Genomic DNA, 16,295 nt, shown 5'->3' with positions numbered 1-16,295 from the left:
TAATGTAACAATTTCTGATGTTCGTTCGACGGGGAAAAAAAACAAACAACTCAAAGATTAGCTGCAGATAACGCGATGGATTGGATTTCGTGTGTGGGCTGGCCGTTCAACTTATCTTCTTACCTTATTGTTAGTCACCGACAGTAGTTGGAATTCGATTCGAGTAAAATACCGATGCCATACAGAATCCGGAACATCCACAGCTTTCCTGTAACTTTCTGACAACAGCAAAGCAGCAGCAGCGGCTCTTTATTCCTACAATCAGACACAAGGTGTGTTCGTGGTAAAAATAGCCTTCCGTCCTTTGTGGTTTGTAAACCCAATCAGAGTTTATCATATATGCCTTTCAGATCCTTATACAGTACTCGATAATTTTCTTTATTCATTATCCGCGTGCAGCTGTTGTTTGCGATAAAATTTTAGAACAAGCTGAAATGAGCTCATATTATCAATTTCCGCTTATAAAACTTGACGTTGTGGAACAAATTTTTAGACACATAAAAATCGGTATTTGGATCAGGCTGAAGTTAGTAACGTTAACGATACGAAATATTAGGTGAAAAAATCTAATAGCCGCACAATTTTAAAATGACTATCAACGAGTTGGCTTTTCAAAATAAGTTTATGTTTTGTTTATTAGGGTTTACTAAATTTCATACATTGATTAAAGATGCGAAGTGACGATTTTTCTTCAACATGCATCGTTACAGTAACGTTACTAACTTCATGCTCATGAATTCGGCGCCGTTGAGCCAATGGCGGAAATTTTTTTGTCTTTCTTGCAGATTCTTACTCATTTCATTCACAGTATTCGCTGATCAACTGCCTGGAAATTTGTTAACTCATTCGTTTGTAGTATGATGATAATAACCGTGCAGGTGAAATCTCTTTTGAAACCGTCTCTCTTGCGATATGTCCAACGCCATCTGGTGTGATAAATTCGAATTGGAACTGTCGTGATTTTCAACGAAATAAAGTAGTTCAAGCGTACGATAACTCTCCAAAAGTGTTCTTTATTCGTTCACCATTATATAGGAGAAGTGTGCTCCTGTCTTTTCATCACGCTGAAAAATACTAATCTTTCAAGTCCATAACCTTAATTCGATAGTACAGCTTGACTGACACCGTCATTTTTAATGGTGAAATTTAATGAAAGAGAAAATCGGATAGTCGTGAACGACAATTGTCTATACAGAAAAGAATATTTCCATAAAATCTATCCCAACAAAATGCATATGAGACTAAAGTTAGTAAAAAGTTTGGAGAAAGTCGTTGTTTCACAATTGCAGGAATGTCTGAAATCCAGTAAATCATAATAAGGCAAAACGTATTCACATCTTTAAAACTCAACTACATCAAAGTCACTATAAACTTGCAAAATAGAAAATGTTTTCCCCCATATTTTCGTTACGTTCACGTTACTAACTTCAGTCTCATAAATGCATTGATTTGTGAAGACGGATTTTGGTAAAATGTACTATGAATTGCATATTGCCGACAGATTATCACCTATGTTAAATTGTTGATACAAACATTTCAACGAAATTAACCATTATAAGGTTATAGACACGAGCAGCTAATGCTAGTATAAAAATAAAAGTATAAAGAATTAAACGGACGTTTATTTATTTCAATTGTCATTGCGTCGTATGAAATGTCTTTCAGTCTCATAATATAGTGTTATATCAGCGTTCTGAAAAAACGAGGTCGTATAACCTATATTTGTTCATACATAATTACTTAGAAAGTCTTGAAATTACGCGATGGAATTTATTTACCTTACCTTATTTACATTGTATTATAATAACTATAGACATGCATTAATATTCACCTATATACACACTGAAATCGTGTTGACGACGACGTTAGTGATTTTTACAAATCCATGTTTATTTTTAGTATCACGTATGCATGCAGGTTTGCTTCTCATCCTTGCCTTCTGCCTCCATTGAACAAACGGTCGAAACTGACGATGAAGTTGGTAACTTTACTGTAACGAATCATCAGAGAAAAATTCGTTATTTTTTAATTTTAGAACGATTTTTAATGAGTTCGTTTTTCAAAATATTAACGTGTTTTGTTTATTATGCTTTACTCAATTTCCGACACAATCCTGAAGGTGTGAAGTAATGATTTATCCTAAACACCCATCGTTACAGTAACTTTACTAACTTCAACCTCATACAAACGGAAGGTCTTTGCTTCAGCTTTGTTTCGTCAAAGCATGTAGATAGATGAGCGAAGAGCCCGCTGGCTATGTGACGCGTTTTAACACCCGAATGAGCTTGCGGATCAGCTTTATATTATATTAGATCTTTCGTATGTGTATGTATAACATGCAAAACACGATCGTGTGTATCGCTATCATGTTTTCTTGTAAAACATGACGCTACCCCTAATCTAATCTATACAGAGAGGTGCATTAGTGTCGAGCGATTGAATGAATACGTGTAACACTATCCTTATCTATGACCCATTCATCCGTCTTTGTTATCTCGAACGGCAGGGTCTTCCCAATATTGGATGTGGCCAACTTTTTCTTGCAGCATGGAAACGAAAGACCATTCTTATAACAGCATCTTGTAGCTCTTAGAAGCTTGAATACGACCCTTGAAAGATAAAGAATTCATCTCCATGCTTCTATCGATCTTTATTTGCCCTATATTATCATTGTTATTGTTGTTATTGTTCTTATTATTTTTGCACACGGTGTCAATTCATGTAACATACAATACGCGTTATGTCTGTCCATATAGTTGCATTGTTGTGAGGTGAACGGATGGCGATACTGGGAAAACAATATCGTCGACTATAGGTATACATATGCCTCTGGTGTTAGTTAGTTCTAAGAACAGCGAGACAGTTTCATCTTGTTATAGTCTCCTTGTCTCAGAGGCGGAGTGCTTTGTGTCTACGAAAGTGAATCGATATTCGTTTTTTAACTTCGGTTTCCATTCAAACGAGCATCGCGTTGTCTCTTACAACGGCAACGGAGAGTGAACAACGTACGGAAACGACAAAAGTAATTCCTTTTTTGGGATTCGGTTTCCTGTCTTCGTGTTGTACTAGACTACGCATCTACATACGCTATGAAAGGGGTTGAGGGATGGGGGGGGGGGGGGGGGCTGAAATGCGTCTCTCTGATGCCTTTTGTACACATAAACCTCTCACAGAATACAAACGCTTTGTGAACGGTCGAATGTGGTCCTTCAGTCGCAAACTAAAGCTAGGTTTTTACATTTGACTATATTCATCGCTCAATATTTCTGTCTGTCTGACCGACATCTTTGGGGAAATTTGTACCTGCAATGCAATAATATATATCTGCCTCGAGTTATACAAAGTTATTTGAACGCAATTAAAGTGTTTTTATATCACGAAGTTATGCGTGATCAGTCGAAATCATTGTTAAGAACCGTTTGATGTTGTATTTATGAAGTTACGGTAAAGGTATTTGAAGTTCTTTTAATTCGAACGAAGTCTTCATTACACAGTTGAAATCATTTAATGTTTTTCAAAGTCTTTTCAATTCAGGGAGTTCGTCCGGCGGAGTCACTCCAAGTCAAACGAAGTCATTTGAACTCAGTCTTTTGAATTCATGAAACCATGAAGTCTTGAAGTCCGTTATGCCATTTTCAAACAATCAACCGGTAGGCCAGAGTAATGAAGCTTGAAGTTAGCTGCCAGATGTGTCCAACTTTTTTGAAATAGACAAAATGCAGATCACTTTTGTCCTTATAATTCTATACAAATTTCGGGGGTTCTAGGTATTTCACAAAATTTTCACTTTCGGACTTCGCTACCATATTCGAATGAACATAGAACTTTTGGCTACTGATTCTGGCTGCTAGCTTCAGCCTTGTGCCAGAGTAGGATGTTGAAGAACCGATGATCCGGATCCAGTTAGCTAAACATTGACGATCTCCAGATTGGTTGAAGCAACGGAGGCCTACACTAGTCACCATCTCAACTCCTAGTGCATTCGATGGTGGAAGAAAGCAAGATCAGACCTCGACACCATGCATCTCTCGTCAAAAGTACACCGTGCAATTCTCTTGACGGACACCTTGTAGAGGCTTTAAGACTTATTAATGCACCTCGACACTGTGCAATAAGTGAAAACTGTGGCATCTGCCTCTGTATGAAACTTTTGTGCATACCTTGTAGGTTGTTGTTTGTGTGAGGTGGTTTCTGAGTGAAGAGATACTACGTATCGTCAGCAATGTGCACTCGCTCCATAACGTCAATACGTTCAAACCATCTGCTTGTGGTTACCGAGATTAAAACCAACACTACCATTGCCATTATCAACACTAACAACCAGGCAAATCTCTCGGAAGAAAATGAAGAGCTAGTAGATACTGTTTTATATTTCGTAAATATGAACTATGGTGTGTCGGTTTTATTGAATGTAGGTGTTTATACCTAGTTGAGATATAATTATTGAGTTTTTCATTAGAGATAATAATATTTGCAGAAGAGACTGGAGCTATTCTAGTCTAAGTTTTCGTTTAGTCGTAAAAGTTCGTGGTTAAGGCCCCGCTGACCTGGCATGTCATATATATATTTCGTGACGTCAGAAGCGGGGAAATTGGGTGAAAACGCCTATACGAATCCTGCGATAACGAGAGTATGAATCTTACTCGGAAATATTTTAAATCGTAGCTTGAATAATAGTGTACGTGTGAATCTCAGTCACTGCTCAGGCAAATAGCTGATAATGTTTATAATAAAGAATGATGAAGTGAATAAAATCACGCGACAACAAACATGGCCGATCGGAGCTACCGCATGTTGAATATTCACTGATTGCACTGTTCCACAATTTCTTTCACCCTCGCCAGGGAGATTCACACGTACAAAAGCACACACGTTATCCGGGAAAACTTATACTATCAGTTATTTCTTTGTAAACATGGCTCGATTCGTATACGCGTTTTTCATGTGACAGCAGCCCGTTTATGGTCCACAAGAAGTATGTTCCGATCTGTAACTGACATCATTGGTTGGATCTAACAGAACAAACCAATGAAATCAGCGGCCTTAGTTCACCGTTCAACGTTCAGAGGCGCTGCACGTATTTATGACGTCACGATTTGATATTTTCAAGTCACTTCAGCGGCACCTTAATTTGAAATTCTCAATATTTGCAGTAAACATTTTAATCTACTTTTACGAACTTTAGAATAAACAGCAAATCTAATGATTTTAGACTTGCTATTTATTTTCGATATGACGTCACAGTTTTTATCACGCTGACCGTGACGTAGAGTGCGACTAAACAGAATATGCGAACTGTAGTAGTGTGAAAAATTTGCAATAGTCGTTCAACAAATTTTCACTAATTTTCAAAATATGAATATCGAATATTCAACTTATTGAATTTACAACACATTGAGAAAAAAAAGTCGTAGAATCGACTAAATGAGCGATCACGGGCGGGGAACTGAATATTTATTTTTGTCGTTTAAGATCTGTTGGTCTAACGAAATGCTTAGTAATCCAACTAAACATTTCGTTAGACCAACAGATGATCGGCCGTGATCGCTCATTTAGTTGATTCTACGACTTTTTTTTTCAGTGCAACAATGAATCGTTCGGAGTGGTTTTTATTTGGGATACATCAATTTTGTAACCACGTTTTATATTTTAATTATCAGGGAAGAACGAGTCCATAGCCGGGAAAGCATTTTTTAAATTGTTATTTTTTTAGCAGCTGCCAGTGATCGCTGGTATCACCTAAATTTCATCACTTTTTGGCCTTTTATTCTGTAATTAACGGATTTCTTTCGAGTCTATTGCATTTTGTTGGTAGCTGAGATTGCTATTGTTTTATAAACAAACAATTATACAAACAAAAAGTGATTTTTTCGATGAATTTAATTTTTGACGAGACTTTTTAAGGTTTTTTTTTTTTTCTCGAAAATCAGTACCATTTGGTTTTTGGGGACGCTGATAACGAATCTGACATTAAATTTTTTAAATTTCTTATTCAAGATAGCGGATTCTAGACCGCCATATTGAATCCGCCATCTTGGATTGGTGTGCTTCAAAGGGTTAATTAACTAGAGCCTCTTTATAGTTGAAGTCTTGATGGCGTTTTCAAATGCATGTAACATACATGTATATATATGAGTGACGTGAATAAAGTATTATAAAGCGCGCTAGTGCCGGAGTGGCGAGTGCGTTCGAAGAAGGGTGATGACCTCGGCGGTGACGAAGAAGACGACGAGGACGGAAAGTGAATAGGATACGCATGTACTTTTACAATGTACGAAAAGGTGTCGAGAGTTACAGATTAAATGCGTGAAAATCAAACTTTTAGCTGGTTCATCGATAGTCACGGGGTTAGGAACTCATAAGTCACGAAATCTATTATCTCAGAAAAAAATGTATATTTAAGTATATCAAAGTTGAAGTGCATATTTTCAGGTATCAGGTCATCGGCATAATAAGAGAAAAACAAATTGCGAAATTGAATTTTTAACATAAGGTTTTATTTATGGAGGAACTTTTCATGAAAGGATTCGTTTTCAAAGTGGATATATTTCAAAAACAGATTGTAAAAGAAGCATGTCACAATACATCGGGGCATCGAATTTATGAAGATATATACAAGATTTTTTTTTTTCCATCCGAGTTTAATTTTACATGAGACTCTGTCGGTAAAGAAAACCAAAACGCGCTTTGACGGTAAACAACGTTCGCATCCTCATCAACCAAATTATTTTTGTCGTACACATTTTTTGGACCTTCGTATTTATGGCTGAGATACTTTCCCAGATTCTATAACACCGTTCACACAGTGGGAAATTTTTTTATTGGTCAGAATTTAATGTTGATTACATAATTGATCTTAAAATTTTTAGTACACCATAAACATGTTTTTAAAAACCGATTGATTTGGAGCTTTGTTTATTAGATACTCTAATTACCACGATTAGTTCGATTACAGTCGGTAAGGTAGAGCTGAGAGGTACCCCTTAAATCGCACTAAGAATATTTCCATAAATCCTGCTACCTCTGGAGTTTGAAAGTAGTCAAAAACTGTTTTTCAGATCTTACTTTCATTTTAATTTCTATTATTTTTGTTTATTAAATCGTTATTGTAGTCTTCATGAAATGATAATCGTTATTGTGGTCGTTATTAGTATTATTACCATTATATTTGAATCATCAATATTAAATTAATTAAGACAGCTGCAGACGCATAATGGTCACTAATCCATCGCCTCCCTTACTCGACACAAGTTTTCCAAAGATTCTGTCTGGTGTGACGAGTGTTGGTAGTGGTTATTATTATTATTATTAAACAAACCGTGCATAACTTATTTGTTTCACACACGATAATAGTGGAAACTTGTATTCTCCACCTGTGATGAAAGATACTGTAGGAATCAGATTTTGCGAGGCATTGCCATTGTCCATTGTATTGAGTTTTCCACATGAAAATGTCTATAATTAAAGTGTTTATTAAATTGTCTGTGTGAAATTATGTTTCTGAAAATATGATAAAATAAAATTATCCAAGTAAAAATAATGCTTATATATTGTCTTCTCTTATTGCTTTAGGGGCGGCATACAAAGACGGGTCAGTTGGCAGCCATTAAAGTTATGGACGTCACGGAGGTGAGTTATTGAACAAAATTCTATTTATTGCCACAGTATTTGTACGTTTTATAATCAAATTCTTACTCATTTGTTTATCATTTCTCACCGAAGATGAAAGAAAATAAACATATTATGCCAGAAATTTTCGAAATTTGGTTGACACAAATATCAGGATTATTATATTCTATTTTTAAATTGTCCAGATCATGCATCGATGTTTTCTATGACCCTTGGATAGTGATAAAATAATATAATCAAATTTACTGTACATTGCGTTGCCTCAATTTCAATATTTTGGATTTATGTCGTACAACTTTATATATTTACTGTTTTGTATTCTTTTCTGCAGGATGAAGAAGAGGAAATTAAACTGGAAATCAATGTACTCAAGCGGGTAAGGAAAGAATTAACTTAAATCCTCTTGTTTGGGTTTTCTTCTTGGAATCTTTGGTCAAATTTAATTAGTTATTTTGCTAAAGTAAATAAGTATAAGTTAACATTTGTTAAGTTTCTTAGCCACGATAAGCAAACTGTAATGAATATCTCTCTCGTTTCAGTACTCGAATCACAGAAATATAGCAACGTATTACGGGGCATTTATAAAGAAGTCACCACCAGGTAAAGATGACCAGCTGTGGTTAGTAATGGAATATTGCGGCGCAGGCTCGGTTACCGATTTGGTAAAATCGACAAAAGGCCAAAGCTTGAAAGAAGAGTGGATCGCCTACATTTCTCGAGAAATACTCAGGGGTCTCAGCTACCTCCACAGCAACAAAGTTATTCATAGAGATATTAAAGGGCAAAATGTTTTGCTTACGGACAACGCCGAGGTGAAATTAGGTGACTAAATTCTCTTTTTATTTATCTTCATAAACTAAATTCAAACGCCATAAAAACTCTATAGTTACATGGATCTAACGTCTCTATCTTTTCTTGTAGTTGATTTTGGTGTTAGCGCACAGTTAGACAGAACAATTGGACGGAGAAACACGTTTATCGGCACCCCATATTGGATGGCACCTGAAGTTATTGCCTGCGACGAAAATCCTGATGCTACATACGACAACAGAAGCGATCTGTGGTCGCTCGGTATCACTGCTTTAGAAATGGCAGAGTCTCAACCACCGCTGTGTGATCTTCATCCCATGAGAGTGAGTATTCGATGGTGGAAAAACGTATTTTTGATAATATTTCTATGAGTATCTCAACAAATTTAAACAGATTTGCTATAAATTTTGTTTCTTTAGTACATGTTTATCAAGGCATTCACGTGTTACAGGCACTGTTTTTGATCCCGCGTAATCCACCGCCACGGCTCAAGTCGAAAAAGTGGGCAAAAAAGTTTCATGGATTTATCGAGACTGTTCTAGTTAAGGATTACCATCAAAGACCTTATACGGAGCAGCTTCTTAAGCATCCATTTATTCGAGATCAGCCGACTGAGCGACAGGTTCGGATTCAGTTGAAGGACCACATCGATCGCTGCAAGAAACGCAAACAAGAAAAAGGTTTGTCTAGGCTTTGTTATATTTTCAACATTATTTCACTTAATGTTTCAACATCAAACCTGATTTCGAGGAGTTTGGGTAACAATTTTATAAACAATAATAAAATAATACAATTTCATTATCTATTATCTTGTTAATATGTATGATATGTTTTATCAGAAAGGTTTTATTTTATGATTTGTGATGGTAAAGATCAGATTAGAGAGAATCGATCTGTAAGAAAAGTATTAAACTTTTTCTTCTGCTGACTTATGCCACATTTTCACTGTGATCCTGTCGCAGAAAGAGACGACTACAGATACAGCGGTAGTGAAAATGAGGAAGAGGAATCAACGGTGGCTGGTGAACCTTCGTCGATCGTGCAAGCACCTGGAGGGGATACGCTTCGACGTAATTTCCAACAGATTCAGGAAGGAAGGACGCTGACTCAAGATGTCCCACAACCTCCTGCCAAGGACAAAGGGAGGCGAGAAATTCCAGAGCCAGGACCTCCTGCACGTCCTGCGATACCTCACAGGCTTATCGGTAAGTTGTGCTGAGTTGTTGATTCGAAAACTTTTTACAATTCGACTGTCTCTTGGTTATCTAACTGTTTTTCCCTGGTGAAAAAGATTCAGAAAATATACTATTTTATTCGGACAGCACTGCAAAACGTCTGAAATATTGCTGAAAAAGTTTGAATTATTTGGATAAAGTATGAAAAATTGCAAAAAAATTCTCATTCCTTCAAAACCTTGTTTTCCTATTGAAAATATAAAAAAATGCCTCAGTTTTGGTTCTATATCTGACAAAGAAAGGTGAAAATTAGCCCAATTTTTAAAGAAAACTTATATTTATTCAAAACTGTGTTTGTTTCTGCGTATTTTCAAACAGTTTTTTGCATTACGGAAAACTGCGATTGATTTTTGAGAGAAATCTGAAATGTTTAGGTAACTGATCATTTATATAAAAGAATATTTGCAATAAAACTAAGAATATGAAAGCTCTTGGAGCAAATTGCAGGAAATATCAAAATTTTTCTGCATAGGTTTGCGATATTTCCACATAATTAATTCTTAGTAACAGTTAGAATTCGTTTAGAGATTTTTCAGGAAAGCTGAGAAACTCTCAGATATTCTCGTTTTGAATAAATTCATAAAAATTCTTGCAAGTTTTTGATACTAATTTTTGCTATGGGAAGAATCGAGTATGAATATTAAACCAAACTAAGCTATAATAGGATGAATAATCTTTTGAAACCTGAAATAACATGACTCAGGCACCTTCCAAACGAAATTTTAACAAAAGAATCTTCAACACTGTTTGCCAACACTAAACAAATCTTCTAACTGCTCGATGTGTGAAATGAAATTTGTTGCATGAATTTGGTATTCTTCTCTCTAACCTGCAGTGGTGCCAGACCCACAGGCTCCATTACGTCCGCTGCCCCCGACGCCTCGCGACGATCCGAGACAACCACACAAGGTCTCTCCACCCCCGTCTAATCACCAAGTACCATCGGGTGGCGGAAGCGGAGGGTCAGGAGGTCAATCCGCATCTCAAAGAAACAGTCGCATATTCAAACCGATGGTGAGTCACCAGTTTTATTCTATACTTGTGAAGTAATCGGTGGCAAATGGGAAAAAAATGTCTGTAGTGTGATCTCACGTCGATAATTTTCTCCTCAATGGAACGATCTTTGCTTTTTTCTCGTATTTTCTACATATATATATAGCAAACTAGAAACTATTCTACTCCAAACATCTATGTGTTTATTTTTTCTCAATTACTTATCCGTTCTAAGAGGTTTGTTTAGGTGAAACATACGAAATTCAGGGTGTCTAGTTTTTAAAAGTATCTGTAGACTCTGGAATTGTCAGTGAAAATTTTTTAATATCCGTATATAAACAAGTTTTGCGCAGGAGTAAAAAAATAAATGTTGTTTACGAATGAAACACCTTAATGTGTACTCATTGTTTTTATTTAAACTCACGAAGTAATTAATTTCAGATTGCTAGGAAAAAAGATCATTCCTTCTCAAGCTTTTCAATCCTTGCAAAATAATTTTCAATGTCTTACAACAATTGCTTACAACAATTGAATACTTTGTCTCCCAGATTTACTTCTCTCCGAAGGAAATACACATGGAAAAATGTCCAAATTGCTTAAAAAAAAAACTGTGAATTCTCTGAGAATTTTGGTTTTTATGATTGAATAGACACCCTGTATTTGAACAGAATTGTACGGAGAAACACTTTTGGGTAGTTTAAAAATTATAGTAGCATTCAGCAATTGCGTCTATTTTCGCACAAGACACGTTCTTCTTTTGTATCACACGCATCGCTAAAATGCTCACGTTATTACACACAGACTATGACACATCTTGTTTTCAGCTTTGGATTGTATTTGGTTATTTTTCTTTTTTTCATGTTCATGTACTGTAGCTGCCGCCGAGGAGGCCAGAGGTAAGATTATCACACCTATTTCCTTACATGTTATTTCATTTTATTCTTAAACAATTGCCAATCATCTACAATTATGCTGCACACATTCCTAATCTTATTTTAAATGTTAATAATATTGTTGTGCTTGAACAAATTAATTGCCATCTGTTTTTCAACCGACAAAGAAAAAAAGAAAACCTTTCATACGTAACGATTTGCTCTTTTCGAATGGTTCCTTTAATCATCTGGAATGTAATTAGCAATCGCATTGCGAATAAATTTTGCATAAAACTATCCCTAAGACAAAGAGCACCGTTTATTTCAGGAATAAGTATCGTAACTTGACTTTAAGTGATAGCAATTATCGCACCCTAATTTTGTCATCTTCCTGGACAACTCAATGAAAACCTCAAGAAGAGTCAGCGCCGTTCAATTATCTCAGGAATAAGATTTTTTTTCATCCAATTAACTTTTAAACTTTTCACTCAGATAAGAGCTAAACAAATATATATATATCACTTTCAACAACATTCACTGCATTGCTTGACTAACAGCGAGTGAATCGCAATCATTGCTTTAACAATTGGAGCAACTAACAAACCGATGTCATGTTGAGCTTCATTCAGGAGAATCATAGAGTGGCGGTATTTAGGCAGTGACTAACAGGGCTGTATGTGTATGGGTGGTAGGACTTGGACATGCTGGCAGCTCAACTCAACGAGCTTGGTGTGCCGCAGGGCCCTGAAGCTCCTCCGAGGCCCAACAGACACCAGAAAGGCACCGTACCTCCAGCCTCGACATCGGCGACAAACTCAGCGCCTGCTAACGATCAAAATAGCAAACAGATGCAGCAGTCTTCCAGTATTCTCGATCAGGTAAAAAATCGTGAACGGAATCTCCATTCGCAAATATGTCTCATCATTTATTTTTCAATCGAATTTTCATGTATAATTATTATTTCATAATAATATCCTTAAATACCTCTTAATCCTTATTCTTTTTTAATGAATTTATGAAGCACTTTATTGCGCTGGTTTTTTTTTCTCCTACTAACACAAATTATTTCCCTATATTAAAGCTTGCTCATTTTCATAATAATTTGCTTCACGAAATATTACCGTATGTTTCATTTTTCATCCTTCATTCTTTGGATTCTTATGTTATAATGCTTGATACAATTTTGAAAATACTCAGCTTTTAGCAGAATATATTGACCTTGAAGTTTAGGTATTTACAGTATGAAGAGACAAAATTTACCCGGATCACTTCTGGAGTTGATTTTGAAAAATTGGTTTAATAGTAATGATAGAGAATTTTATTTCAGACACTGTCAGTTGAGAGTGATAGTGACGATGACATCGAAGATGCCGCTGGGAACAATCTGCGAAATGACGGAACGTTACTTGCCAGTGATCCACCTAAACCACTGTAAGTTCACACATTCGTCATGGCTCATAAGCAGTTCGTTGTAGCATTTTTTTTCCCTTTCATTTCACCAATAAAATCTCATTGCATTTCCCAAGTAGGTTGAGTCGATTCCTTAGCATCTCGAGTTTACTTATCGATTAAAAATTTTTTCTACATTGTACAGCAGAAATTCTATTAATCCTTAGAAGCTGCAGATTATCGAAGCAAAGATGTGCAGTTGAAATACTTCTTGATATTACGATTCGTTTGGGTATGATGCTAAGTAATTATTTAAATGAATTTGAACATATTTTCTGGTTCCTGGAGCAGGAATTGGTTGAATTGGCAGGAAATTCTCCGTATTAATTATATGACTCTGAAATGGTTTGCCGCTTACGGTAAACCACATCCTTGAATGAGTCTGAAATTCGTAATGTTGATGTAACGAAGCACTTTTCGAGAAAAAAAAAATCAAAGGGGTATAGCATTTTAAGAAATCTTTCCTTTCAATCGCTGATGTCTTGTAAGCAATATTTGTTTTTCTCAATTTATTCACGGTAAATTACTGGTATTTCAAAGTATAATCTAACCAAATTTGAGACTTGCGATCTTGTTTACCGTCGTTACAGCCAGTAAAAATAAAAGTGCACAATTGTTGTACTGTGCAAATCACATCATTCATCTTATTTATTTGATATCTGGTACAAATATTCTATAATTATGTAACTGCGATGGGAATCAATAATATTCAGTGTTCTACATTTACTTTGTGTAGTGAAAATTATGAAAGACGATGACGCATGAATCTTAAATTGTGCTCGGTTTTACCTTGTATTAGAAGTAATTTACCCTGAAAAAAAATAAGTTGATAAAATATTTCATTATGACACACCAGCCTTTATACAATCATCTCGAGCATAACAATATCAATTCATTACAATGTATAGATACTATGCTGATCATGAAAGGTTTACTAATCACAATTTTTCGCCCCTCCTCCTCATTTTGGTTTACATCATCACCTCTGTCATTTTCATACCGCATATATCACAAATCCTCTCATCATTCCCCATCTTTATTTTTCGTGCTCCAGTCCTGAATTTTCTCCTTACAGACCATTAGATTCAACGCACAATGCCCAGAACTCTCCGCACGAAGGTAAACCCAAAGGTAAGATAACCATTTTCTATTTCATCAATTTAATTTCAATCCCGCCGTTTTTCGAAAGTTAATTGACGTCTAACGAACGGTATTAAATATCAGACAAACGTTTGAACATCTGGAAAAGGGGAAATTATGTAAAATTCTGTGATTTTTGTGCTCGTTGACGCTTCAATCGTATTAATATTCATTGATAATTTCCTACTTTGTCTTTTACTGCCAGAATTATTCAATATTTCATTTTGTAGAGGATCTACCTGAAACTAATTTGAATTTGTGGAATCGCCTTAACAGTTATTATGATTTATTATGTCATCAATATTTAACAGCCTGATTGTCTTCAGGTGGCGCGCCCAACAGGCCATTGCCGCCTACGCCGGACGACGAGGAATCCGGAGACAGAACGTTAGTGATACAAAGAGTAAGTAATGAATTTAACATTTTTGCAAGATCGAAACGTAGTTATTCATTCCCGTGATATATTTTTACAATATGGCCGTGTCTCTACTGGTTAAATGACTAAAGTATTGATAATTATTTTCGTCAAGCTGTTGAAACCGAAGCAGTTGGAGTGCTTTTTCAAAAATATGACCATAATCCAGTGGCTAGTAGACTAATTTGCACTATTGTTTCGAAATTTGACCGTAACTACTGAAATTTACCAACGGGTCTGTCAAACGCAAAGCACTTCAGGGAAATGAACATATTTTTCTTCAATAATAAGATAACATGGGTAAAATGAATTTGAAATTTGCAAAATATAACAAACATTTTCTACAATATGTTGTTAACTATCCTTATGAATAGAAAAATTTATAAATGCCATGATTATGGCAATTACAAAAGTGTTTTTATAGAAATCGTTAGGTGTGAAAAGTATTTTGACTGTGTAAAAGTTTGGCCTTTTGACTATGGTCGTCGGTACTTCATAAAGCGCTTTGACTGGCTATCTAAATGTGTTGTAATAAATATTTGATATAATGTTTATAAAACAAATAACCAAGGCTGTGTTGTTTCTGCGAAAGACAGAGAAAAAGGGGGAAAATATACATGAACACACTACCGTATGAAAGAAATCGAAGATGGTTCAAATTGCAATACATTTCAAGACTTGGGACGTGGGAATTTTATATATATATATATCATTTACAGAGCGGGAGAGAATCATACAATTGTATTTACACGTCTCATCATTCTATTACCTATTTCTCTACATTGTTCTATCGTTTTACTGACCATCGGAGTATTATGCAACGTTTCACGACATTCATTGATTTTGTCCGATTGCCAAAACATATCGGGCTCATGCTTTCGAATGTTAATTAGAAGTAACTAATTGTAAGTTGTTCTAGCATAATTGAATCTCTACTCACAAAGAGAATTGAACAATCATCTGGTGAAAAAATCTTCCATTTTGGTTTAGAAATTTCTCGGCACTACACCATTTTTGGATAGTTACGAAAACAATTCTGTATTATTTTTGGCTGTTTACATTATTTTTATAACGTCTGGGAGATTTTAGCAGATTTTGGAATAAGTTCCTGTAACGAATTCGTATTCTTTTGGAATTTCATTTTTCATTGAAAATCTGAAAAACTCCGAGTTCTTGCACCTCTAACTGGTTCTGATCACATTGAATAAAAAATAAAAAAGAATACATCTTCGAAAACATCAAATTTCATACATTTTCGTAATTGCATTTCGTAAATATTTCTGAAATGCAGCTGATAAGATGTAAACTTATCTACAAAATAATATTCTCACTAAGATTACAATTATTAAAACTTTAAGAATATTCAAGAGATAACAAGGTTTTGTCAAAAAGTAATCCAAAAAAATTTTCTACACCTAAATTGAGAAATTTCTACAGAATACCAACAAATCATACGACATTTGTCACAGATTATTTAAGACAAACCGAGAAACTGTCAAAAATTAAGATTTCGAGTAGATTTGTAAAATTTTCCGAGAGTTTTTGAAAATGACACTTCAGTCACGCTATTATTAACATTCCAGTGCATGAATAGAAAATATCGGGTTAAATTTTCCTCATTATGAAGCAACAAAGACTATTATAAATATTTAAATGTCAAAGCAAGACATTCGATATTCCTCTAATAGGCCGTTCATTAACCCCTTCGCTGTCAGGTGAAAATGAGATTTTCGTGCCATTTTCGTGTTGAAA

The 16,295-nt window shown here is 35.3% G+C and overlaps 1 protein-coding gene across 7 annotated transcripts in view; it reads left to right on the top strand.

Moving 5' to 3' along the window:
• The window catches only part of LOC124404841 (serine/threonine-protein kinase mig-15), a 34,833-nt gene that overhangs the window by 3,985 nt on the left and 14,553 nt on the right, over positions 1 to 16,295 (top strand). For 3 of the 7 annotated variants that reach the window (XM_046879284.1, XM_046879282.1, XM_046879278.1), the window contains exons 3-14: positions 7,573 to 7,629; positions 7,961 to 8,005; positions 8,169 to 8,451; positions 8,551 to 8,762; positions 8,891 to 9,119; positions 9,402 to 9,644; positions 10,510 to 10,688; positions 11,543 to 11,563; positions 12,232 to 12,417; positions 12,867 to 12,970; positions 14,043 to 14,119; positions 14,455 to 14,531. In XM_046879284.1, coding sequence (XP_046735240.1) covers positions 7,573 to 7,629; positions 7,961 to 8,005; positions 8,169 to 8,451; positions 8,551 to 8,762; positions 8,891 to 9,119; positions 9,402 to 9,644; positions 10,510 to 10,688; positions 11,543 to 11,563; positions 12,232 to 12,417; positions 12,867 to 12,970; positions 14,043 to 14,119; positions 14,455 to 14,531 — 1,713 coding nt within the window. The remainder of the gene's footprint in view (positions 1 to 7,572; positions 7,630 to 7,960; positions 8,006 to 8,168; positions 8,452 to 8,550; positions 8,763 to 8,890; positions 9,120 to 9,401; positions 9,645 to 10,509; positions 10,689 to 11,542; positions 11,564 to 12,231; positions 12,418 to 12,866; positions 12,971 to 14,042; positions 14,120 to 14,454; positions 14,532 to 16,295) is intronic. The other 4 variants (XM_046879279.1, XM_046879283.1, XM_046879280.1 and 1 more) reach the window with 4 other exon arrangements.

This window comes from Diprion similis, chromosome 3 (genome assembly GCF_021155765.1).
Source record: "Diprion similis isolate iyDipSimi1 chromosome 3, iyDipSimi1.1, whole genome shotgun sequence".
Lineage (NCBI taxonomy): Eukaryota > Metazoa > Arthropoda > Insecta > Hymenoptera > Diprionidae > Diprion > Diprion similis.
This window is presented reverse-complemented; position numbering and strand designations above follow the sequence as displayed.